This window comes from Rhipicephalus sanguineus, chromosome 8, assembly GCF_013339695.2.
Source record: "Rhipicephalus sanguineus isolate Rsan-2018 chromosome 8, BIME_Rsan_1.4, whole genome shotgun sequence".
Classification (NCBI taxonomy): Eukaryota; Metazoa; Arthropoda; class Arachnida; order Ixodida; family Ixodidae; genus Rhipicephalus; species Rhipicephalus sanguineus.
In genome coordinates, this window is record NC_051183.1 from 75,876,322 (window position 1) to 75,903,772 (window position 27,451).

At 48.3% G+C, this 27,451-nt stretch overlaps 1 protein-coding gene across 1 annotated transcript in view; it reads right to left on the reverse strand.

Annotated features, from left to right (window-relative positions):
- Positions 1 to 27,451, reverse strand: part of LOC119403330 (zinc finger protein jing) — a 179,313-nt gene that overhangs the window by 66,270 nt on the left and 85,592 nt on the right. Inside the window, exons 2-3 of the mRNA XM_037670273.2 lie at positions 20,327 to 21,143; positions 17,513 to 18,493 (exon numbers count right to left, since the gene is read on the reverse strand). Coding sequence (XP_037526201.1) covers positions 17,513 to 18,493; positions 20,327 to 21,143 — 1,798 coding nt within the window. The remainder of the gene's footprint in view (positions 1 to 17,512; positions 18,494 to 20,326; positions 21,144 to 27,451) is intronic.

The following is a 27,451-nucleotide window of genomic DNA, read 5'->3' on the forward strand; positions in this document are numbered from 1 at the left end:
CCGAATTACAAACGTGGTTGAACGCAGTAACGCGGCGGAGTTTGATGAGCACGAAACATCACCATGGATATTACCAGAAAAGCTCTTCTGCAGTTAGAACAAAGTAGGCATTTGAACTAGTCGGGATATACGTATAATCAGCCAACCGCGCGCAAAACGAGCATTCACCGTGGAGTAAATCTCAAAATCACGTTTTCTTCTTTAATCTGATGTTACAAAAAATAGTTGAAGGCTCATCAGCAACCCTTCCGCAATGTTGTGTTCGGTGTCAAGGAAACTGCTTATCATCGACAAACCACAACAATGCATGCGCGAACGACAGCTCGATTGACAGGGAAAATAGCCGACAGTATCTAACCTCGACTTGTCACATGACCGCGGTAACCATGACCAATCAGCAGCGGTTGAGCGACCGACAATAACTAGGCTTAGCGAAGAGCACGTGGCCTCTCATTACCCGACGGAAGCGCCACCTTTCGTGACCTGTGCACGCTACCAGCGTGGCAGTGTTTGAAAGCGGCGAGTGAGACACACCATGCATTGTGAATGCACAGGGTATAAACGTCATAGTGCTATGCGCCGAAAATGACGAACAAAAAAGGGTGCGAAGAGCGTACGGCTATAAACGTCTGCCAAGCCAAGCCAAGCTTATATAAGAGCAGACGAAACAAGCGCAGCCCGAACAAAACAGAAGTGCGATGAACGTACTGCTCTAAGCCAAGCCAACTCCAGTTGAGAGCAGACGAAACGAGCAATGCCGAAACAAAACAGAAGTGCGAAGCCGACGAGCCAGACGGAGAGCCGTCGAAAGATAAAAAATGGCGCTGCGAGAAACATAAAAATGAAGAGCGTTACGAGAGGGGCATAAAGAGTTACCGGCGTGCCGTGACACCTGCGCTGTTGCTGGATGAAAGTGGGTCATTGTGCCAACGCCGAGTTGCAGAAGGAAAGAGAGATAAAAAAGAAACGCGGTTTACATCCCGTGCGTGGGTGAAAGCGATAAAAGCGAGGAAGGGGAAAGGGCGAAAGCAGAAGTGAAAGTGACGTGTCCTCTGCTACGCTTGCAGTGCGCCGTCTGCTTCGCCTCGCAGTGCACCGCCAGCAGACGACGCCGGCTTGCCGACGACTTTCCAAGCGACTGCCGTTATGCGCTGCGCAATGATCCGCCATTTTATTCACATCCCAAGCTATGCGTTAAAGCCAATAATCCCAAGCGCAGGAGCCTGCTATGGTCGGTTACAACCTAAGAACAAATGCAAGCTCCGCCCACAGCCATTGCTGTCCCTCCCACAGAGATTTGCATAGATGATCCACCCAATAGCGCTTGCTCGTTTTCGCGGCATCAAGCACTTCTCGAGTGCTTCAGAAAGTTATTCTTCCCGAGAACACACGTTTGTGTCGCTGGTTATAGGTCGGAAACTCGAACGTCCTGATGAATTTCTTCAGGGATTCGAGATCGCCGCTAAGCTAAACGTAACCTTTCAGGTAGTGACGGCGAACCTTTAACTCTTGATATTCGTAGTATTTACATTAGCCGAGAAAAGGTACTTAAACTTCGGGCGGAAACCAGCTAGCACGACTGCCTTTCAGAAGAGGACAGGCGTGCTGCGTTTTTGTGGGCGGAGTTTAAGCTTTTTCTTAGGTTGTAACCGAGTATAGTGTTTCGTGCGGGAACGTTAGAGTACTGACAGCCATTCCTTCTAACGGTAGCACGTACGAGCGTCGAGTATATACGGACTCGTCCACTTTAAAGGGACACTAAAGAGAAACAATGAATTGGTTTAGACTGATAAAGTGTGCTCGGAGGACTCTTGTGTAGTTTATTTCACCACCATAGGTTTTTTTTTAGGGGAGAAAACCAAGTTCAAAGTTTCATTTTTAAATTTCGCGCCGAACTTTGTAATTCGTGACGTAAAAGACTTCAAAGAGCATTTAACTTATTTTGGCGCTACTGGCTCGACGAAATTTCCACAAACTCGTTATGTCAAGTCTCTGGCCCCCTCAGAGGACAATGTACTTCGATTTAAGCGATTAGGAACTACGTAGGCCCAAGCAGGCGCCGTCAAAATATGTGACGTCACAGCAAATGGTGCGGGAATTCCAAGGTGGCGTCGCCACCTGTATTTTCTTTTTGAGCGTTTTCTCGCTTATTAAAGGAGTCCTGACACAAAAACTATCGCCCCGCGTTTTTTTGCTGCAATGTGTTGCTGGGGGCCTGTTAGTCATAACACGGCACATCGTTTGCTGCAGCGCGCGACAGATAATTAATTACAAGCTCCTCATTACCGACACAGCCTCAGTTTCGGTTTGACAGAGCTCCAAATACGACAAGCCGCCGGGTGCAACTGTCACCACCTAGCGAGTGAAACACTCGGTCACGTGAGCACACAGAACAGTGACGCATTTCCACGCGGTCTGTCGTCGTCGGGCTCATGGTCGTCTGATGGCGACGATTTTCTTGCGGCGGGGATGGAAGGAATTTTCGACGTGGCGAATCACTTCAGGTTTGAGCCGCTGGCGAGGAGCGATTCGTCGGGAAGCGCGTCAAAACAGAAATGGCGGCTACGACGTCATCATAACTTGTAAAGGCTGCAACGGTTACGTAGGGGAAGTAGGGGGTTCACCTCGGGTCACCTCCGAGGGTGTCAATGCAACAGGTGCGGCCTATAATGCTAGATCGCGCTCGCGAACTTCAAAATTCATATAAAATACCTTCCAAACTTTATTCGCTGTCAATATTTTGCAGATGGTACACGCACGTACACGGGAATCGATCCAGCAGGCTATCTCAGCCGCGAAATTTTGTGTCAGTACCCCTTTAAGCGTCTTCGCGCAGAAAGCGTGGCGCTTTTGTTATCGTGGAAGACTACTTTATTAATGCGAGAAAAATCGTCTTGCTCTTTAGTGTCCCTTTAAGGCACTATACCAGAAAATTCAGTAAAGCCTGCGTAGAAAGTGTTCTCTTTCTGCATTTGTTTTGCACCATGTATACAACGCATTCATAGGGTTTACATATACACATTCATCAAGCATTGGTGGGTAGTCCAGTTGTAAAGACACTTTAGGAGCATGAGTGCGTGGGTGCAAATTCCAGCAGCGGAAAGAAAACCCTTCTTGTTTTGTTCTTGTATTTCTTTAGGGCGATTATCGTCCCGAATATCGGAAGACATTATCGGTCTGACCAGCCGCTCGTGGCGATGAAAGCAGCGCAGTACTCGGCCACCGGACTGGGCCCTACGGGAGTGTCCGCTCTTCACGTAACTACTGCGCTGCAGCGCGCCGCTCTTGCTTTGCTCTAGTAGCCCGATCCTGCGTGCCTGTGGGCTGTGTCACATGCTTCGATTGCAGCGAAAAAGAATCGCTGCATTCGCTCTGTTCGCAACTGCCGCTGGTGGCGGTTTCATTTTCTCTGCGACTGCGACAGCGTGCATGGCTGCTAGCTGCGTTTCTTAGTGGTAGACGCTGCATAGTTAAAAAAAATGTAATCTAACAAACTGTATGTTAATATGTAGCTAAGTTTTCATGAACGGCAAGAGCGCGCTTTTTTTTTTGTCATTTAAAAAACACTTTCTCATTTAAACTCATTTCCAAGTGCGCAATAGCGGCCACAGCCAAAACTCACCAGAGCAATTTTGTTGGTTCGACCGGCTCGGAGCAATTTCGACGGGTCCCGAGCGAAAAATCGCTCCGCCGCTGATGTTCGTCGCTCGCCCCTGACCGTTGCGTCGAGAGAGATCGGCCGTTGTTTCGCTGAGAGCGAATTCGCAGCCTGAAAATCGCTGTGTTTTGCGTCACGTGAAACGGCCTTGTGCCGTTTCGTTTCGATGCGCGGCAGCGGCGGATGCACCGGCGCTCCGCGGAGCGCCGTCACGCTGAGCCGTGTAGTGGACGAGACGTCGCGAGAACATCAGACAGGTTGAACCAAGAAATGATGACGACGTTAAGATGCAAACATCTCCGATAGGAAGTGACTCGAGATTCGGAATTGTTGAGAACATGCTTGTATGAATGTAGGAAAGAAAAAAACTGGATGTGTAAAACTAAACTTACAGTGGCCATAGCTCTGCAGCAACAAAATGACCACACTACTTTACCGCTCACTCACAGGGACCTGCCGAACTTTCAAAGACTTTAGCCAGCTAGATGCACTGAAAGGCCCCGATATGACCAGGGTTTTGACCAGTCGAAACCAGAAAGTGATTATGAGCATACACTAGCGGGATTAATTTTGAACAGCTGCAGTCATTAACGTACGCCTGTAAAGAAGTGCGCAAATTAAGTTTGCTACCTAAGCAGGTAACAACTGACAAAGCAGCGGTTGTGCAGCAACTTATGCGTCCCAGTAATAATATAAAAGAAATCGGTAGGCAAATGGGCGCAAATATACTTTAAAGGCGAGACAAACGCAATGTTTAAAAGAGAGCCATGTTTTACAATCAGAAGTTAACAGACAAACTGAAAAACTGAAGTAATCACAGGACTTCAAAAGGTCAGCACCTTCCGCACCTTTTGAAGGATGACCTTTCTGGGTCAGAACACCGCAACGTTTACGTTTAACACGAGCAACTGTAAGACGTAAACATCAGTGCAAGCGTTTTTTAAGAGATCATTAAATTACCAACATCCAAAATGTGAGACAGAGCCCAGCAATTGCTGCGCTATTCAAATATCGTTAAGGGAACATCCTCTCCAAGATACGGATCCCACACTAAGCCAGCGTTTATTTCCGCGAGCGGGCCGAGACACTGAAGACCGCAACTAAGCAACAACAGCAAAACATAAACGACACGCCCTCGCTTACGCGCTAAGCCTAATTGACGCTTGCAAACGCGCCAACAGAGGTCGACACGTTTTTCACCTCCCCCCCCCCCCTCCTCCCCTTGAAGTTCGAACATACCGCTTTGCTCGCTATCTCCCCCGAAACCCTATTACATGCCCCCGTCGTTTTATTTCACATCTACCGCACGAGACGAGGCGAAACAAAAAGAGACAGGCGTTAGGCGATTAACAAGGTCGCAAGCTGGCGACAGCCGTTGCTGCTAATTAAGCCGATTTGTACACCACCACCCTCTGCACGCCTGTCAACAAGATTAAAGAGCAACTAAAACAAAGGGCCGCTGAACGAAGTAGAGCTATAAATTAAGGCACAGCCGGCCGAAATCTCGCTCTCTCCCACGCGTCGTCTGCTTTTGTAGACGCAGACGTGCGTGGGACACTCAGGTGACAGGAAGGGGAGGGTAAATACAATCGTCTGCTGCTCGCGCATGCGCCGCGTGCCTGCACGTCCTGTCGTCTGATAGCTAGAAACAGACGACAAAACACGCATAGAAACAGAGTGTGCGTCATCACGCGTACGGGATTCAGAGCCTGAATGTCCAACGAGACGGAATGTACAACGAGACTGAATGTCCAATGGGTCACGTGACCGGCGAGACTGAATGTCCAACGAGACGGAATGTCCAACCGAGACGGAATGTCCATCGAGACTGAATGTCCAACGAGACTGAATGTCCAACCGAGACGGAATGTCCAACGAGACGAAATGTCCAACGAGACGGAATGTACAACCGAGACTGAATGTCCAACGTGACTGAATGTCCAACGAGACGGAATGTCCAATTTAGAAGAGATAAACGTGCCCTCGTTTGAAATTTCTCAGGCAACTGATTCATTGGGTTAAGATAGCCTAACGGAAGATCGCATTTTTTGTGTGTTTTGCAAATATTGACTGTCTGTGGCGTCGGGCGTCGTATTTTTGTTTCCGTATTCGCTTTACTGCATTTATCATAATTTCAAGTTTTGTTAGTTTTATTTATATTTTGTATTTTTTGTTTTCATATGTTATTGAATATGTTACATTATTGCTTTATTTTGTTTGTTTGCATGCTTTGCTGTTCCTGTTTATCTTTGTCATAAATCGGACATCACAGCCCCTTAAAAGATTACGAGAGAGCGCGCTCCCTCGTCCACTCTGTGCGGTATCTATGTGCGTTTAATCCTTGAGAGTGTTACCAGCGCCACTCGTAGCTAAGGCGGCGAGTGTGAAACACTATTTTTGCCAGAAAGCGTCACAAGGCAGGAAGAAGCCCTTGCTAGAAAAGTGCGAAAGAAGAATAGTTCGAGGGACTCACTTATTTGTTAGAAAACCAACAGCCAATTAAGCCAAATAAAACATTGGGGACATTATTTGTGGCTTTTTTAACTGCAATGTAATAATTATAACCTGTATTCAAAGGAATCCAAGCAGACGAAAAAACACCCTTTCCATCGGTGGGATCCGAACCCGCAACCTTATAATTACGGCGACGATTTGCGCTTGCTAACACTCCCAGGGATCAAGCTCACGCAAATACCCAACAAAGTGGCGAGGGAGCGCCCTCCGTCGTAGCTTAATTGTTAGAGCATCAGACGCGTAATGCGAAAGTTGTGGGTTCGAATCACACCGAAAGAAAGTGTGCTTTTTCGTGCCATTTAAGTCCTTTCAATTTAGGTCATATTCGTTACACCACCGGTAAAAAACATCAACAAATAACGTACCTATGCTTTCCTTGGCTTGATTTTCTACGAGCCCCTAGAACAATTCTTCTTTCCTTTTAAAGAATGCGGGTCGAAGATGCTAGGGAGGAAATGTTCCTTTAAAATTAACTTCTTGGGTTTTACGCGCCAGAATCACGAAATGATTATGAAGCATGCTGAGTGTGAGATATCAGTTTTAGTTTTGACTACCTTGATGGAAACATGTCATGGCATTTCGGCTACAAGAGAACTGCAGGCCGGTCTAGGAAAGACCATGCCGTTAAAGAGGTGGTGTCACCAAATTTTGAGGCTATAAAAAGCCTGCCGTAGGCTTTCTTTGTAAGCAAGGACGCTCAGCACGAAGTATTGCACGCAGCAAACGTTTAGAATATATTTTAATTCACTTCCAAAGTTTGTATAAATGCTCATTCTCGCGATCGAGACCCATCGCTAGCGCGACTGACACCGACGTCACTGTGTAGGAAGCGTAACGAAAGTTTTAGTGACGTCACACCACATTAGAGTGACGTGCAATGAGCGGTGACCTACAGCTCCGCTGCACCGGGCCAGTCAAGAGAGCATCAGGCCATCCGCTGCGAACTGCTAATTTTTTCTGAGCTTATCGCCGAAGTAGCCAATCTTGCTCGCGTTTTGCAAAGTGCTTCGCGTGAATAATTTTTCATTACAACACATAGCATACAGGTAATCGTTGGCGACAATAAAACCGTTTTTATGATGTTTATAATCATTTGAGGACTTTTCAGAACCGGCCTGAACACGAGCTTTTCTATTACTCTTCCAATGATATCGATATTAGTGCTGTGAAGCTCAAGTGAAAAAAAAAAAAAAAACTGGGTCGGGAACAGACTTGTACGCATTACAGTGAAAGAGCGTCAGCGAGTACAATTACTTAAAAAAAAAAAAAACTAACGAATTACGGAGAAAAAACTGAAAGCTAATCGATTACTCAACAAGGTGAGGTACCGGGCTATTTGGTTTTGCATAATTGTTAAACTGTGCTAAAGTTACAGGCAACGTTACTAGAACAAACTCAGTTTAAAAGCTCCGCCGGAGAGGCGGTCCGCGTGGCGGTCGTGAGAACTAGTGGCGCTGCAGTCACGTCTAGCTCCCGCGGCTGGCGCTTGTTGTGATCGGCGCCGCCGATGTACGAGCGCACGTGGGTTACAGCGTCGTCTGCGCTTTGTTAGCTCGTGATTTTTGCGACTGTTCTTGACCAGGCTTAGCGTCTTGTACGAAGTGATGTACGAAGCGTAACGAGGGCGAACAGATTCACAGTGCGGTATGCCGACTTGCTTTGCGCCGGGCTGCAAGAGCGGCTATCGCAACGACGACTCCGCTTCACGACACTTCTTCGGACCTGCAAAAGACCCTACGCCATTCAAGCTTTGCATCGCAAAGATAGAAAGCTTACTGCGAAATGCAAGGTCTGTGACGTTCATTTTGAGAGTGACGACATTGTAAAGCACTATCGTCGTGTCGTTGCCGGACAAGAAGTTTCAATCCCACGTGGAAAGTGGGAACTCGCGCCAGGTGCCGTGCCGCGCTTGTTCCCAGCACTTCCACCCCACATTTCAAAGCCAAAATGTTCGGGGTTTAGGCGCAAATCCCCCCCAAAAGGCACGGCGTCCCGCGAAAGCCCAGTGCCCAATTTGGAGGAGCCGCCAGAAATAGAACAGCAAAACGAAAGGTAGGCGATTGCATATATACGCTACCGAGAATGAGAGTTGGATCACACTGACATTCGATCAGTTGTCAGCTGTCGCTATGCCTTCAAAGCAGTGGAATTTCGAGAGATTTTACGACGAGGTATTGAACAAGATGTGCGGAATATTTTACACTCGCCGGCTCGGGAACGGGCTGCTCAGCGCAAAAATTTGACACGGTACACATAGAAAAGACGAGGACCAGCGCTGGTCCTCGTCTTTTCTATGTGTACCGTGTCAAATTTTTTGCGCTGAGCAGTTTAATAATGGAATACCAAGTAGCCCAATCCCACACTTTGCTTCGGGAAGGGAGACTTACTTGTGCAAAAGATAATTGTAGTTGCCGAGCAGTTTAACTGCGTAGTGAACGGCTACAGCACGAAACGCAAACGGCTGTCGTACAGTGTAAAGTGCTGCGGGCATGGAACATCTGCTCGGTGAAGTTGAAAAACTGAAGTTGAATACTGACGACTCTTCTAGCGACAGAGTACGCGCGAATAACTGCTCGGTGCTCACATCACGGCCGATCTGTTCGAATTGTTTAAGGCACCGTAGAAGAATGCGACGTAGAAAGATGAGACACCGAAAATACAACTATCCGCAGAAAAAATTGCTCAGAGAAGACATCTATTCGATGTAATCGCACACTGAGATTTCATTTAGCTAGTTCTCGTAAAATTTTCCGATTTTGGGTCAGTATCCCTTAACCGTCGCGAAAACGTGCCTTGTAAACATTGCAAAGCATTGGTGATGTTTTTCGAGAAAGTATTTTTCAATAAATTGTAGAAACATGAGTACTGTTTTTCTAGAACGTTTTTGTATCTCGAGTAAGTACGCTTCTTTGTGCACTATAAAGGCTTTTACAAATGTGTTGGGTTGTTCTTGGTCTGGATAAGACGGCAGCGGCTAAAATTGTGGTAGTGGTTATAAAAATTACTCTGAAAACCCTCATTCGCTTAGAAACACCTATGCTTGAAAGTTAAGCGCAATTGTAGACAGCTCAAATATTGTCAAAGGGTCGTGACGTCGACGAAGGCAGCAGTCAGCAGGTCCGAGATGAAACTCTTTATTTGGCCGAACTTGTGGCCGGGAAACTGAAAGTCAAACTACAGCAATACACTGATAGCGGCGAACAGAGCGTCGACCGTCGATCAACTGACAAGCGCGTCGGCTTTTATACAGGCGCTATCGAACTTTCCAGCGATATCGCTGGTGGCGGCGTTATCTCTCGACAAAGCTGGAACATTCGCGTGCAGCGCGCAATCTTACCAAAACGGTCTATTACAATCGCGAAGCTTCTCGAACACTGCTTCGCGCACAGCGTCGAGCGTTGATAACCGTCCTTGCTGGTCAAACCCGAATACATCAAAATAAAACAAGAAGTGGGCGTGGCAATATAGACCGAACATCGATTCTTAGCAAATCAATGAACAACGCACGCGGGCCAATGCATACAGACGACCTTATGCATATGCACCTAAGCATCCACCTAACTAATACAATAAGAAAGTTGCCGCGCAGTTGCCGCGAGCAACTGCGCGGCGCACCGCAGCGTTATGCCGTGGCAGCAGACGACGCGCCGATAGTGGCGCAAGACGGAACTGCAGCGCCGCTAGTTCTCGCGACCGCCGTTCGGACCACCCTCCTCCGCTGGCGGAGATACGGAGCTTTGAAACTGAGTTTGTTCTAGTAACGTTGGTTACAGGTACATATTTTTAGGGAGGACGCACATAACAAAAGCATGAAAAGCGCAAACTTTCAACTCGATTTGTTGAAAAGGCATCAAGTTATATGAACACGAGCAAACGGGTGCAAAAGGGAGTTCTTTAAATATTTTTTTCTTATTTTTAAATACTTCTTTTTTGCGTCTTGTGTCCTTATTTTATTCCCTCGTGTCCTTGCACTCTCTCTCTTTCTCTCTCTCTCTCTCTCTATATATATATATATATATATATACATATATATATACATACATATATACATATATATATATATATATATATATATATATATAATATATATATATATATATATATATATATCCCTGCCATTTGTACACGACTGGGTATCGAGCAGTATTACGCGCCGTACGTAATACGCAGTCTCAGCGCCGCGTCCTATCACGACGAAACGAATTTTCACGCACGTCGCAAATGTTAGGGCACATTCGGAAAATTTTCACATGAAATATTGGGATGTGTGGAACGAAAACGGAAAAGTGAAATTTGTGACCGGGACGGAATGTCCAACGAGACGGAATGTCCAACCGAGACTGAATGTCCAACGAGACTGTACGTCAAACGAGACTGAATGTCCAATCGAGACGGAATGTCCAACGAGACTGTATGTCCAACGAGACTGAATGTCCAACCGAGACGGAATGTCCAACGAGACTGTACGTCAAACGAGACTGAATGTCCAATCGAGACGGAATGTCCAACGAGACTGTATGTCCAACGAGACTGAATGTCCAACCGAGACGGAATGTCCAACGAGACTGTATGTCCAACGAGACTGAATGTCCAACCGAGACGGAATGTCCAACGAGACTGTATGTCCAACGAGACTGAATGTCCAACCGAGACGGAATGTCCAACGAGACTGTATGTCCAACGAGACTGAATGTCCAATCGAGACGGAATGTCCAACGAGACTGTATGTCCAACGAGACTGAATGTCCAACCGAGACGGAATGTCCAACGAGACTGTATGTCCAACGAGACTGAATGTCCAACCGAGACGGAATGTCCAACGAGACTGTATGTCCAACGAGACTGAATGTCCAACCGAGACGGAATGTCCAACGAGACTGTATGTCCAACGAGACTGAATGTCCAACCGAGACGGAATGTCCAACGAGACTGTATGTCCAACGAGACTGAATGTCCAACCGAGACGGAATGTCCAACGAGACTGTATGTCCAACGAGACTGAATGTCCAACCGAGACGGAATGTCCAACGAGACTGTATGTCCAACGAGACTGAATGTCCAACCGAGACGGAATGTCCAACGAGACTGTATGTCCAACGAGACTGAATGTCCAACCGAGACGGAATGTCCAACGAGACGAAATTTCCAACGAGACTGAAGGTCCACTATTGGACATTCAGTCTCGTTGTACATTCCGTCTCGTTGGACATTCAGGCCGCAAGCGGCGTACGGGTATGAGTGTACTACTCGGTTGCCGCCACGGCGGTAGGACAATCACGCAGGAGAGGGTGAAACGAGCGTCGTCTGCTGCTCGCGCATGCGCGGCGTGCCTGCACGTCGTGTCTGCTGGTTTTTGAAACGGGCGAAAAACAAAGAAGCATGCGTCATCGCGCGTGGGGACGTGTGTACTACTCGGTCGATGCAGTGGCGTTATTATACGGGTCACTGACTGTCACGTTTTCGCTGTTACAACGAACAGGTCGTTTAATATGTTGAGATGTGGGTTGAGGAGGGGGTTTGACGGGCAAACGGAGAGGAGGGCCTGGTTCGAAACAAGGACTCGCAAGCGACTAGAGTGATGCATGATCGAGAGCTGCTTGCCCCAGCTGTCATCTTACTGTGTCGAGGGAACACTTTATTTCAACGCCTGGGTCATACGATACGACACGTCGAAGCGTCACTTTCTGACACTTAAATTTGACATATCAAAGTGGCGAAAAACCTTTAAGACATAAGGAAATGTGATGTTCCTCGCTTCTTTTTTACACGGCGATATACGGTTAGCAGTGCTCAGTTGGGATATGCGTTTATGTTCCCTGAGAGAACGGCAGCATGGGCTAGTCGGTGATTTGTAATCGCCTGTGTTGTGTCCTTTCATACGTCCTCGTTCACGTAGCGCTGTGCAAATATGTCGATGTTCCCTGCGACATGATCACGTGAGAGCTCTTTCTTTGCCACAAGACACTGGCATTGAGCAGGCGTAGTGAAGAAAGAAATGTACTAAACTAGGACAGTACATTACGTTACCCACTCATGCCTTGGCAAAGCGACAGCCTCTTTGAGGTCAGTCGCTTCAATGTGTTCCTTCGCACTATCGGTCAAACCGGCGACCTCCGAGATACCGAGCACTATCCGAGAACGTCTGGTTCGCGGTAGTTTTTAATCGACGCTGTGCACTTTTCGATTTGAACTACGGTGATTTACTTTTTCCACTGCTTTGGCACAATCCCTGGAATAAAAATAAGGTGCGAACGATTGCGTCGATTGCGTAATAAAAGTTGATTTTGAGCTGCTTTAAAATTCCCAAATCCCCATAAGACAAAGACAGCATAGGGGAATAGTGCAGCAGTGTTCATAGAGCATTTTCTTTTTTTTTTTTCGCAAAGAACGGATGCTGCGCGGTTTTTCCGTGGGCCTGTCGCGTTCCCACACTTGAGATTATTATTTCCTTGTTTGGTAAATTTTTGATGCCATAAGGCAAGGGGACATGCTATATTTCAGTCAAAAGTTGCTGAAAAAGTAACGAGCAATTTTCTTGAATTGCTCGCGTAAAGCGATTTATATTGCATTACTGAATTACCAGCCCACAAAAGTAGTTTAATACATCACTCATTGCAGCCAAAATTAACTCGTTACTATAATTCCATTACTGCGAGTATGATACAGAACGTTCGCAGCCAACACTGTACGGCTTCGGTGCCGGGTAACGGTTGTCGCCTGAACCGGAGTTGTAAATCCCACGCTCTCTGACGTGGGTTTTGCCTTCAATCGTGTTGCCCACAATTCACTCTCTCGTATTTTTTTTTCTCTGTTCTATCTTCGCAAGCATCCGCAAAGACCGCCAGCTGTTCCGGCTTAGAGTCACAAGATGCACGTAGCTCGCCCTTCCAGGCATCTCTCAGCACCCCCTCTTACCAACCACCCGTTGCCGAATCCCTCTGGTAAGCCCCGCCCACAGCACTCCCTTCCTATTTCTCAGGATATGAGATAAAAGAAAGACACAAGGCGAAGACGGAAGAGAGGATGGAACTATAAAAGATAAGACGCCCACCTACTCACCACTTAGGTCACGTGACAACCTCGACATAACCCCTTTCTTCTTTTTTTTTTTTATTTCGAGTTCACACGCCAACGCGTCCCCAGCTTTGCGTTTGCGTTGATTTCGCCCACCCACGTAACTGCGGAATAAAGCTCGTTCGTTTATGTGGGAGTGAGTGCGTGTGTACGCACCCACTTGCGTTGGATAGGCGACTCTCCGAACTGGTACACCTGTACTGATTTAACTATATTACGTTTTAAACAGCCTGTGGGAAAGGCTGCGGATGGTTTGGGAAGTGTATTTTTTTGAGGCCGTGGAAACATGTTGAGTTCAGCGGGCTGAAAGTGAGGATGATGGACAGAACTGATGAGAACAAATTTGAAACGGAATGGGTATTAATTAATTTATTTATTTAATCATTTATTTATCCCTAGATGACTCAGCTGCGCTTCGTAGTTTAAAAAGCTTCAGTGACGCATGAACTTGGTGGATAAAAAAATACACTTCAAAGTACATAAAATATACACTGCTAGGCAGTAGCAACTGAAGCAATTACTTGCAAGAAGAGCTGACAGGCGCGAAATCGCCTTTGGCTGTAAGCTAAGGGACAGCTTAGCGCAGACTTTTATTGTGAACTGCGGCCTTTCATAGAAAGCCGTTTTCAGGCGGCATCGGCACTGCGACTTCTTTCTGGCGTTCCTCGGAATCAAAAATTTTCGACCCGCGTTTTTTTGCTGCAATGTGTTGCTGGGGGCCTGTTAGTCATAACACGGCACATCGTTTACTGCAGGGCGCGATAGATAATTAATTACAAGCTCCTCATTACCGACACAGCCTCAGTTTCGGTTTGACAAAGCTCCAAAAACGACAAGCCGCCGGGAGCAACTATCACCACCTAGCGAGTGAAACACTCGGTCACGTGAGCACACAGAACAGTGACGCATTTCCGCGCGGTCTGTCGTCGTCGGGCTCATCGTCGTCTGATGGCGACGATTTTCTTGCGGCGGGGATGGAAGGAATTTTCGACGCGGCGAATCACTTCAGTTTGACCCGCTGGCGAGGAGCGATTCGTCGGGAAGCGCGTCAATGGCGGCTACGACGTCATCATAACTTGTGCCGGCTGCAACGGTTACGTAGGGGAATTAGGGGGGGGGGGGGTGCACCTCGGGTCACCTCCGAGGGTGTCAATGCACCAGGTGCGGCCTATAATGCTGGATCGCGCTCGCGAACTTCAAAATTCATATAAAATACCTTCCAAGCTTTATTCGCTGTCGATATTTTGCAGATGGTACACGCACGCACACGGGAATCGATCCAGCAGGCTATCTCGGCCACGAAATTTTGTGTCAGTACCCCTTTAAGGAGCGCATGGCGAAACGCGTGTTCGCCATCAAATTTTCGCAAAGCCAGAATTTTCCTGGCATGTACGATTTTCCACATCGGCTTTCCATGTTGTTCTGCAGAGGGCCTTTATTCCAACACGGTACAACAACTATGGGCAGCAGCCGCGACAGGCGCGCCGCCGCAGCGGCCAATGGCGAGGCGGCAAACGCTGTTGCTTTTGGCCTATCGGTCGCAGCGATTCCCTGGAAGCTAGCACATAGTAGCTCCACCGTAAAAAGCGAATGCCAAAGTTGTACGACGAGCCTGTCTTATTTTCCAGCCGCAACCACGCACGAACAACACGCGCACCTTCCAACAGAAACGAGCAGACCCACGAGCGCAAGCGTCCTAAGAACTAGAGGGAACTGCTATCAAGGGCTCGGAAGCAATGCACAATAGCCGGAGATAGCCAAGCCAATTAAAAAAAGCCGCCGAGAAAGGGTTACTTCAAAAACCAATCGGCAAAGAATGCACAGAAGTGGTTGGGGCAAGCGAGGCAATCGTGAAAGACTCTCCCCCTACAGACCCCCCCTCCACTTTCCTGAGGGGGGGGGGGGGGTCTGTTTCCCATTCCTTGATGGAACTGCTCGTCAGAACGGAACGGCGTCGTGGTGCGGCGCGAAGACTTCAGAAGAGGGCTTCTGTACTACGTGGAGAGATAACATAAAAGAACGGGCTGGCAAACGACCCCCGAAGCGGAATCCCCTCTGAAGTGCAGCCTACTAAAGCCCCCTTCCCAGGTCCACCCCTTCCCTTTCAATCTCTCTATATTTTAACGATGAGCCGGGGCAAAGGCGTGAGCTCCCAAAGAAGGACCACGCATGCAGAAACGCGCGTTTTGAGCGATAGGCTTAGTGGGCTCCGTGATTCTCTCTTTCTCTCTTTCATTCTGAGTTCAAGGAAGCGCGCAAGTTGGCAAAAAAAAAAAAAAATCGAGCGGTGTTTGGAGGCATGCGTGATGAGGAAGAGAGAAAAAAAAAAGAACATAATTTCAAAGCCGCAGCTCGGCACTGAAAAGCAACAAAGTAAGTAAAGCATTCATTTTCCTTCAGAGTCCACAAGGATCGTTGATGGATCACACGCGATTAGTCGTTAAAGAAAGGAGAAAAGGGCACGTCTCTTCCGGAATTTTGTGTGAGCATGCAGCGTGTTCTGGAGCTTTCTTTTCTGGTGTTTCTTTCCTTTCGTTTTTTTTTTTTTTCTAAACCTAATCCTGCCCTTTTTTGAATACTCACGTGCGTTCCCATACAGGTTGTACCCATAATCCAATATCACCCTGTATCCTTCCATATAAAAAAAATTGTTCAACCATCTACGGTTATTGTCGCTGCATGTGACAGGCGTATGCTACAAGTAAGCTATTCGCTGTATTAAGTGAACAGTGCGGATGACGGTGCATATTTGTTGCAGTGAGTGTACTTAGCTAGCGCTTGTTTTCGGCGGTTAGATGGATGGATGAGCGTCCGCTTTGTTTCTGGGCAGTTACCTGTGAGCCATGAAGCTCAATATTCAATTCAACCCTCTCCCTTGCCTACCTGAATTGCATCTCTTTCCTAACGAAAAACAAGCAAACAACGAAACTTTGAAATACGTGGCTTAACATTGTGCGTTTTACGGTAGAGCAACTTTGGCTTGTCGTGCTGAGATTGTTTTCTGGTCCTTACTCCAACTTTTCCGCCGCAGATCCACCAACCGTCTGTTACTGATCTCTCTCTCGAACGTGTTCACCTTCCCCGTGCTGTCTCTTTCCGGCTCTTTACTCTCGGACACTAAAAGGCGGGAATAGCGAACGCTACGTCACAAGCCCGTTCTCTGAGGCGGGCCGTCTGAATTGCTCTAACGGCATGCGGGCCACTAACACGCGATGTTCTTCCAATCTAAGCGTTTCCTTGGCACGACACAAGGACTAGGACATTATTGGAGCGGTATTCGAATAATCCACGTTAACCTGCATGAAGTAAACCCTCTGCACACAAGTCGCTACCTAGAGGTACTGGTACAAGGTGAGCGCACAAAAGGACACGGACAAAACAGGAGACGTGCACACACTGGCCAACTCTTCTTTTGTCAGTGTCCTTTTCTGTGTTCACCACGTACCGGTATGACCAGCCAACAAGGCCGCATCGACACCCTCGACTACCTATAAGAGCGCTGGAGAAACCACACCGCGCTCTACAGCTCAACACATTCCCACAAATAACAAGAAATCACCTCATAACCCCTACAAAATCCTCTCCACAATGTCGTTCCTGCAGAGAACCCGGGTCTCTTCGGCTAGTATATAGGCTGCAATGAATACCCTTTAAAACCACCCAACCCTTACCATACCAACGAACTTTGCGAGAGAGCCTTGGCCAGCTCCAACCTCGGCGATCAGTTAAGGCTGCCACGAAGGCCCGGGACGCGGCCCGAGCTCAAAGCATTCTTCGACTAAGGACGCCTCTCCTGAGCTCTCTTCTCCAATAAGGACGTCTCTTTTCTATCTCTCTATTGCCTTTAGTGTACCCTAAAATGCTCGTTGACACCTGCGACTCGCACCGGTCGCGCGATATAGTTAGTCGCAAACGGTCGCAAATGGCTGCTTTGGTCGCAAAGGGACTTCTTTGGCTCAGTCGCCCGCTGCTGGACTACAGTCGCAAACGTCTGAACCAATGACACGCGCGGGAACAAGACGCCAGATTGTTTTACGGATCAAGGTCAATGCCAGCCATACGAGAGCAGACGTGAATTCTGTGCGCGACGGGTATAAGTCGCACGTAGGTGTGAACATCGGTCGCCAGTCGCTAATGGTCGCGCGACCGGTGCTAGTCGCAGGCGTGAATGAGCCTTAAGTTGTACCCGGCTATAGCCACAAGCTCAGCTCTTCTGTCCGTTCACCTACTCAGGCTGGCGAAAGGAAGCGAATGCCAGAAACTCACCTTGCATCCCTGCCACCGACAGAGGTAGACCCCTTGGTCCCTGGTCTGGGTATCCACGTGGGCCCCACGGACGTGGTCTCCCAACGCATCCTCGTTCCGAAGTCGCATCTCACACTCCAGCCAGCGACACGCGAACAAACCGTCTTCAGCGGCTACCGACGCCGTACCCGTCGACGACTGTGACGACGAGGAACACGGCGAAGGCGCGGCGGTGGCGGAGCCCAGTAACAACGACGAAGAAGGCGACGTCGTTGATTTCAAAGCCGCCGTCGCAGACGACGTCACCGTCGTCGCCGTGAAGGATACCGCCGGCGTCGTCGTCACCGTGGAATCCGTCGTTGTCGACAGAGTATTCGCCGGTGTCGCATCACCTTCCACTGTAGTCTGGGTCTCTAGTAGACACTGAGAGTCTTCGTCTCCTGGAATGCTGCTGCTGCTACTACTGCTGCTACTACTGCACTCTGGTGAACAAGGCGGTAAGCTGGGTGACGGTGCTCTTAGGTGCTGGTTTTGGTCATGGGAGCTGTGATCTTGCGAGTGGTGACGGTGGCGGTTTTGATGATGGTGGTGAGTATGACCCGTGTGAAGATGTTCTTGGACTTGGCAGCTCAGCTGCTCACAACTCGTGGATGCGACCTCGGCCTCCTTGCGGTCGACGTCGTGCACTAGTCGCTCCTGGTGATGGCTGGTACAGTGATGATGGTCCTGATAATCTTGGTGACATCTGCTGTTTTGCGGCGACGACGCCACCGCCGCCTCTTCGTTGCTACTTTCTGGTTGATGGTGGTGACGGTTGTGGTGCGGTTCCGGGGAAGACAGGTGGTCCCTCCGGTACCCCCGTAATGAACTGGTACTGCCGCTGCTGGTACAGTGTTGAGGGTCCAGCCGGTCCGTGACGAGATCGATGCAGTGCCGCAGCAGCGATTTAACTTCGGCCTCTCTCCGGCGACAGATGTCTTCGTCCTCCGCATCATCTTCACTCTGCGAGAGACATAACATTGTCGTAGACTGCCAAGATGTCTCTGTATAAGACGAGCATCGGGTATCCCCGTTAATAGTAGCTCCGTTTAGTAAATTAACGTCATGGGAAATACTTTAGACCGATATCTGGTATTTGGTTGATGCCGCGCACACTTGACGAGGACGAAGAATTAAGAAGCTCAGGACAGGTGCTGCCCTGTGTTTCTTAGCACAACGCCTGTCCTGTGCTTCTTCAGTCTTCGTCCCCGACTTGTGAGCGTCGAATCAACCAAAGATGAACGCATACAAACCAGGTCAAGTTTCAATTCGACATGATGATACCTTTAGAACTCTTATTACCGCTTCTTTCTCGACCACAGGTTCGTTATCAGAAGAAATGAATGTGGAAGTTATGTTCTTCAATTACGGACAAAAATAAAAAAACAAAAAACTCCACGCGAGTACGCCAGCGTGGCATCAAGAATCTCCAAACACGCTTGTCTCTAGCATAACGGCCACGTTGGCTCAATCAATGTTCCCAAAGCTTGCCCCGTGTCAAGTGGTCTATTTTTATCGATAAATAAATAGGCCTCAGCACACGCCTTCGAAATCTACGAGGTCACGCCGATCTGGCGCGGGCATTTCGAGACGGCGTCGCCAACCATGTTTTGTTTGTTTCCTGTTAATTGTCTTTTTGTTTTCCTATTCCGGCTTATGAAGCGTGTTCTCGAAGTAGAAGTGATGTTTTACAGTATGTCGAGGGCCTGATTAATAACGTTTAATCGAGTATGGAATGTGTGCGCATTTTTGTGCAACAACAAGTTCACAGACCACTATGACCACCCTTATCGAAGCCCACGAACTGTCCCGCTTGGAAGCTTAAGTCTCAAGGCTTGGCTCGTTAACCACAAGAGTCCTCTTTCAGCCGATAGCGTTATCTCAAGAGAATTAGGAGACGCCTCGTTCGCTATCCTGTAATCGTTCGAGCTTTCTTGCACTCAAAAACAACAGGGGGTGGTATTTCGAACTATACGCTTAGCTTTCCCACAGCTGTTTCCACTAATTCCATAGACATTGTAGAAAGTCGAACGTTGACCAAACTTCCTAGCTGACGCTGAAAGTTACAATTAGGTGTTTCTTTTTATGCGGAACACTATGAAAAAAAAGCTACAAATCTCTAAACATATGCCATTTTTGCTAAAAGGAGACGAGTCTATGTAGACACGAGCGACATTAAAATTTCAAGAAAATCCCGAAGTAACTATTCAATCCTTTAGGGCACACACAACAACGATGTCCTTGTACAATAGTGAACAAATGAAACGTGAACACGAAATAAAGCATTTTAGTTGAGCCTAACTTCTTCGTATTTCAAGTGTATATGAATGTACATTTTCATTCATCGTGTGTTTTCTCTGCGTTTATATTTGGTCTAGAAACGCTGCGTTATTCACCGAAGTCTATCCCTTGCATTAGTTTCATCTAAACCGGACGTCTGCCGCACTCGGCAACTTTCATCCCCGATTTCAAAGCGTTCCTTCGTACAGAATCGAAAGTTACTTGGGAGAAGTAAGCGTTATTTGGAAATGACGCATGACAGCTGCGGATGCATACGACGGCACACAGTGAGCACAAGTTTTTACGTGGTCTTGCATGAAGTCCAGTACTTCCCACCAGTTGTCACGACGCACACTTCCTTAAGGAAGGTAGAGTCTTGTAATCGTACGCAACAAGCTCGAAGATAAAGGAGGCTACTGACACCAAGAATGCCCAGACTACTCCCTCCACTACTCCCAGTCCTGAGGCGGCTATTTTGCCAAATCGACATACCTCCGAGCTCGCGTAGTCGCTTACCGATACGGGCGGGCTGTCCCGCTTCCTCGAGTCTCCAGATAGCCTCCTCTTGCGTCGGCTGCTTTTGGCACAAGCTCCCGGATGAGACGGTGACGTAGGTGATGACGTCGGGGACACAGCAGCACCACACTTGCTCAACGTTTGCCGGCACATTGTAGCAGACGGCGCTGCAGACGATGTCACACACAACGCGACCGCGTGGGACGCGGTAGTCGCCGCCGAGCAGCCACTGGAAGACGACACCGACACGCTCGGAACCTGCGACGTCACTGACGGCGCAGGGGTAGACGCGGCGCCGTTCGCTAAAAAACGCTCCGCGGCAGAGGTCGACGTCGAGATCGAAACAGACGACGACGCCGCTCCAGCAGCAGACGATGTGGCAGTCGTTGTAGCAGATGACAATGATGAAAGACACGAAGCAGACGACAAAGACACGACGGCGGCCGAAGCAGACGACTGTGGACGCGGCGAAGCTGGCGAGGCGACGGGACGGGAGTCTGGAGGCGACGTCGCGACCGAAGTCGCGGCGGCTGCGGCGGCCACAACTTCGTCGACGAGTCGGAGGTCGCGCTTGCGGGCTTCGGAGGCGGTTTCCCCTTGCCGGTGTTGCTGGGGCAGCAGGAGCCGGGACAGGTTGAACCCGGAGTCCGGCGGCGGCGCAGCGGCGTCCAACAGCTCCCCGGAGACGAGACTGGCGACGCTGTCGGGTAGGCCTTCGGCGCCGCCGGAGTCGCTGATGACGCTCTCCGGGGAGCACGGTGCTGACGAGGCGGAGTCGCTCGATGACCGACATGACTCGCCGCTGCTCGTGGCGACACTGCGATGATTGAAATAGCCAGTATAAGGCGACGTTCAAGAAGAAGCAAAGGATACAACAGCTAGGCCAAACAAAAATGATACATGCTATTCAATGTCACCTCAAGAGAATGTCCATAAACGAAAACAGATATGTAACGAATAAAGCAACATTTGATGGTGCGACATTTTCAATGTCAGCTCAACAAGACGCCCATAAATGACAATAGATAAGCAGCAAGATTTAAGTAAGATTTGATGGTTGTGACACCTTCAATGTCACTTCAACAGGTTGTCCATAGATGACAATACATTAGCAACATGATTTAAGTGACATTTGATGGCTGTGACACTTTCAATGTCACCTCAGCAGGATGCCCATAAATGAGAATAGATAAGCAGCAAGATTTAAGTAATATTTGATGGCTGTGACACCTTCAATGTCACTTCAACAGGATATCCATAAATGACAATAGATAAGCAACGTGATATAACTGACATTTGATGATTGTGAATGACACTTAAGAAAACTGGGATACAACAGCCCCGAACCAAAGTTACATCTCAACAAAGAAAATAGACCCCAATGAGCACTCCATGGGAACACGCCATTGTTTCAGTAACTTCCGTGCGGGATACAAGCAACGCTGAAGAGGTGCGTGTCACCGAGCTGCCTCTGAGCAGAAAAAACTGATAAAAAACTCTATAAAAATAATATAACTTGAATAATATCTGTAAGGTACAAGTGATATTCAAGAAGCGCGGCATACATCAGCTAGTTGTGACAAACATTATGCGTATGAGACCATAATTTATGTGACAACCCCTTTCAAGAAGTAAGCAAAGTTTCAGGCGTATACACGCTGCGTCAAAACATTATTATAATCATAGTTATTCTTAATACATGTTGACTTTCAGGTGCTCATTAGATTGAGAAGTTTCCCGCCCTGCAACCTACCGACTATGAGGCAGATTCACTGATAAACGACTGTCAGCACTGAGTGACCCAGACAGCAAATATTTGATGGTCGCGGACTGTTCATGAACCGGATGGGACCAGGATGAGTAGTACACAACACAGACATAGCTAAGGACGTATAAGGAGCTGAGGAAGCCATGCGACCCAGGTTCTAGAGCACTGAAGTCGCAAATGCCCCGGTCGCAATTAGGGGTCACAAGGCGACCAGTCGCAAATAGTCAAGGATTCCACCTAAGCGCGCGTTGACCAACATCACAAGTTTGCTCTCGCATCCGAAACGTCCATGGCACGGTTGCCACGTCGACGACAAACGCTCCCCCCGCCCCCCTTTTCTTTTTTTGCTACTTAAGAGTCACGCAGCACGGAAGACATGCAAATATCAATCATTCGACTCAACAATGCGTACATACTCACACTTCCCTGACGACGGACATCGTAGCGAATTAAGAATAAATGTCCTTCATAGAGAGATGAGTTACGTCACCAGCGGGACTTGAAAGACGCGGCAAGCAAGGTAAAGAAAAACAAATCAGCACGACGTTTTCGATATCATCGACGAGGACACAGGATTCACTTCGCAGTTCCCAGCTTGGATATCGAGGTCAACGACCGCTCACGGACGGATGTACAGTTCAGCGATAACGCCGTGTCCGGGATTATGATCCGAGGTTCCCACGAGAACGAGGCTTAAAAGGTCCGCTCGCTGGACAAGCCGGGTTGTTTCGGAGTCAAACCACTCACACGGTACATCACCGCGGACTGGTGTCCCCAGATAGTCGCAAAGAACAAGAAGCGCTAAAGTCACCCTGCGCATTAGCTACGGGTGTTTCTTGTTTTGATTTTCTTTTTACACCTTTAGAGTCTCTTGCGTAAGTTGAGTGTTGCGACCACGTGCGATGGGCAAGACACGGGCAGCGAAGTTGATAATATCGAAACTATTCCACGAAATGGCGATCCGAAGTGAACCAGGAGCAGACTTGCGGAAAGCACGGATACATGCACATCTTCGAGAAAGCCGAACTTTCGGGACTTCTTAGGACGAACGATTGTGAGTGGCGGGGTACCCAGTGGCGGAAGCTTGGTCAACCTTGCTCGCGAAATCACTAGGTCCACACGGTATTCTTAAGCAGTACACACAAAGGACGCGATATTCCGATGGTCATCAGGCTCCATACAGACTGCTTCGCCATCGCACGATACCAAGGTCCTGTCGTACAGGAGCTGAAAACCCCTATTCAGACAATGAAACGATGTCTCACGCGGCTTCCGGAAGGGGGCGCGACAGTCGGTGACTCTACCCGGAGTCTCGGCTTGCACGCGAGATCCTCAGGACTCGGCGAGGCACGCGTCCGCTGTCACTACACCGTCGCTACAGCTCACAGGGGGAGGTCGAAACACCACGCGACACTGCATGTTGCTTGCTTCTCTGAAACAACGCACCACTGGCGCACAGTTTTGTTGTAAGCTAGAGCACACGCACCGTTGTCTGCATGCGAGACCACAGAGAAAAGATGAGAGAAGAGGGAAGAGGGGGAGCTTCAAACCGCGAGGAGTGTGTGGAGTATTTAACGCAGAGGGAAACGGAGGCAACAACGCGATGCAACGTGACGATTCAACGCTTGGCGGGAGACGCGAAGACGAGCGCGACGTCGCACGTGTATACAACGCCCCCACACGACGACGACGTTTCGGATTTCGCCGCCGCCGTCTGCAGCCATGAGCGCACGCGCTGCTGTGCAGATGATGCCCGCAAGATGACACCGAGGTCTTCTGTCCGGAGAAGCGAGGAAGGAGACACGCGACGCGCACGCGCGGAGCTGTAGTCGCTCGGCTTTCTTCGCAACACTATGGCGTTCGAACCATAGAGACGCGCTTTGAGGCTTCATATGAGCGCGGTTGAAGAAGTATGGGAGAGACATTTGCCTCGCAGTGGGCGTAGTCAGGCTGATGATGATTATGTACGCGATAAAACACTCGCAGGCCCAGCAACAACAGCCCTCATTTGACGTCGATATCAACGCGGTGCTAAAGGAACGCCCTTCGCTTACGCTACCTCACTGAAAGTACTGCAGACGATGATGACGCAGACACCGCCCCCTGGAGGCTGGGGGACGCAGCTATGGGTATGTGTGGGCGAGGGTAGTTTACTCGTTGTGATGGTTTAGGCATAGTGTGTGTGTGTGTGTGTGTGTGTGTGTGTGTGTGTGTGTGTGTGTGTGTGTGTGTGTGTGTGTGTGTGTGTGTGTGTGTGTGTGAGAGAGAGAGAGAGTGAGAGAGAGAGTGAGAAAGAGTGAGTGAGTTAGCGAGCGAGGGAGACTGAGAAAAGGGGATGTCGAAATTGGGGAGGGCGGTTTGAGCCTGTGAGCGCATGCGGCATTATATAAACACACCGCACAATCTTAAGGGCAGTTCGATAACGAAAATTAATTATGCGCCCATAAATGTCGTGTAAAACGAGCCGCTCGTTCGCCCGTTTCCCTTTCCGCTATTCCAGTTCCCGTGCCCCAAAAAACCTATGCGACACTGGAGACAATGTTTTTGAGACAGGGTACACCTCCACAAAATCGATTTGGCCTTTGTCTCAAGTCACGAATCACACATACACGAGCTTTTGGTCTTGACATTGCGGCCGAGGGACGATTCGTTTCGCAAACTTGAAATTAGATGCGGATGTTTTCGAATCGCGGTTCTTGGCCGCAGCGCTGTACCGCGGAATATTGTGTAATAAAAATTAAATTACGAAACGGAAGCTCGGAAGCGATATGGCCGCGTGAGCGGCGAAACAGAAGGCCCTTGGTCACCACGTGACCAAGACGTTTACGGAACCAAGTTTGTAGGAAAAAATTCGTTTGCACTCTCTCCGCGGTAATCTGTGTGACCCCTCCATTACGTCTCGCACTCCGCCCACAAATACATTATTGGTATGCTGGCGTGCGTGCGTTTATACATATAGCTATTGACTGTTTATTTTGTTTTTGTCTTTTTCTTTGTTGATTCGGAATCAATATCATGACCTTCAGGTAGCCTGCTATAACGCACTTTAATATCTTTTCGCATCCAAATAAATAAAAAAAATGAAATTTGGACACGTCTACCTACAAAGGAATAAGGAGGAAACGAACTAATTCCGATTCAACGGAACGTAATGGCTCGTCATGCTTTCCATGGACATTTGAAAACCATTTCGAAAGACCTAAGGCCTAGTGCGGAAGCAATATGCACATAATCGGATGCTTCGAATCGATACGCCACAAGAAAGCCTAGCTTGATGAGAAACTTGTTGCTGATCGCCGTCTGACTGCGCGTAAAAGAGCTAACAAGGTACCCGATGCCTGGCCAATCACTATGTGATATTGTCAGCGTATCTTCACCAACCAGAACGTAGGTCACAGTGCGTCTCTATCTCTTTACGTAAATATAATTCATTTATGAGCGTTATGTGCGCAGGAAAAAAATCACTTCCTCTCCGTCTCCTCTCTCTCTCCAACTTTGTCCCAGTTTCCTTGTAAAGGCTCTGCTCTTCAGTTTTACATTCATACCTCAATATCTCAGTTATCATCATATTCACTACGTACGTAATGAATAAGTGGCGTGAGTGTATCGTGATCACCAACTCAGTCGCGAATGTTTTGAGAGTCACCACCCGACGACGTCACCCCGATTATCACCAGGATCCTCACCACCACTGACATAGCCTCGCCGTTCGAAACCGGTACCTACCGCATTGCAGGCGGACGCTTTAATCACTTGACCATTGCTGCGATATAAAGGACATCCACGCCGTATTTCCGCAATAACATAGACATATGATACTCCTCTCGACAAACAGCAAATCGAAAACAAGAACTAACGAAAGGCATTAAGGTCAACCTGGGTGCCCCTCGTCCTGCGTGGCTCCGCACCGGGAGGGGGAAAAAATGATAAAGAAAAGACTTTTAAGTGACGCGCATCTCAGTGGTGAAACCGTAGTTTTGGTATATAGGCATTCAAATGTGTTCGCAGTCAAATCCGATAAAGACAGCTTCCACGAACAAAGACCAGTTTAGTCGAGCACACGAATGCTGTCTATCGTCTCTTCCCAACTGCAGTTATGGTTATCGTCGCTATGTTATAATACAGATAGATAAGCGACCCAGACAACTCGTTAACGCGGTGGTCGGTGGGCTCGCTTCCATCAGGCGAACGACAGGATCAAGTATGACTTGAAATAACGAACCACAAACGGGCTCAACGAAGCGACGCTTACCCAACCCAGGCGAAACGGCTTAGCGGGACTCTTCTCTCGTTCGAAGACGCTATGACATGCGCTCCAAATGGCTGAAGAAGTAGCGCCTCTACTTCGTGAATATATATATATGGGGTTGAACGTCCCAAAACCACGATATGATTATGAGAGACGCCGTAGTGGAGGGCTCCGGAAACTTCGACCACATGGGGTTCCTTAACGTGCACCTAAATATAAGTACACGGACCTCAACCATTTTCGCCTCCATCGAAAATGCAGCCGCCGCGGCGCATATATATATATATATATATATATATATATATATATATATATATATATATATATATATATATATATATATATATATATATATATATATATATATATATATATATATTGAAATAAAGCAGTTAAGCCGACGCTTTATTACGCCAAAGGCAAGATGGCAAGATATATATATATATATATATATTCTTTGGCGCCACTTGCCGGTCGAACTTTCCGGTCTCGATCTTCCAACGCCAGCAGCACAACTGTCAGGGCGACGACAATGCTCATCATCGTGACCGCTGACGTCATTAAGTCGACAGCAAGGTTCCGTTTGAGGGAAATGGAGGCGGAAGGGAACGGTGTAATATAAACAGGGCGGAGGTTGGGTGGAACCGATACCATCTCTCCGAATGGAACCAACAGCAGTATAGGTGGTGTTGGTGGAACCCTGCGGGGCGGGCAATGTCTTCTATATAACCCCCGAAGAGGATCCGCGGAAAGAAACGAAGATAAAGATTTAGTGAAAGCACCGAAGCACCCTAATTTTATCGCGGTAGTGGTCTTCTCGCTTCTGTTCGGTTCCTTGGTATTCGCGAGAGCACGAGAAACCACAGTTCACGTAAGAGAAACATAAAGGTTTCGTGACGCAAAAGCTGATTAAAATGATGCAAGGCTTCAGTGCGGGCTAGTCGGTATTCCATAGTAAACTTGCGTACAGCGCAGTCAAAGGCGGAAGAAGAGAAAGAACGACAAAGTCTTTGTATTTGTTTCTGTTCTTTGGTCTTTGGAAGGCAAGTTTACAATTATTTGATGGTAGAGATACCGAGGTAGGTTTCGATAGGGAGGAGTGGAGATA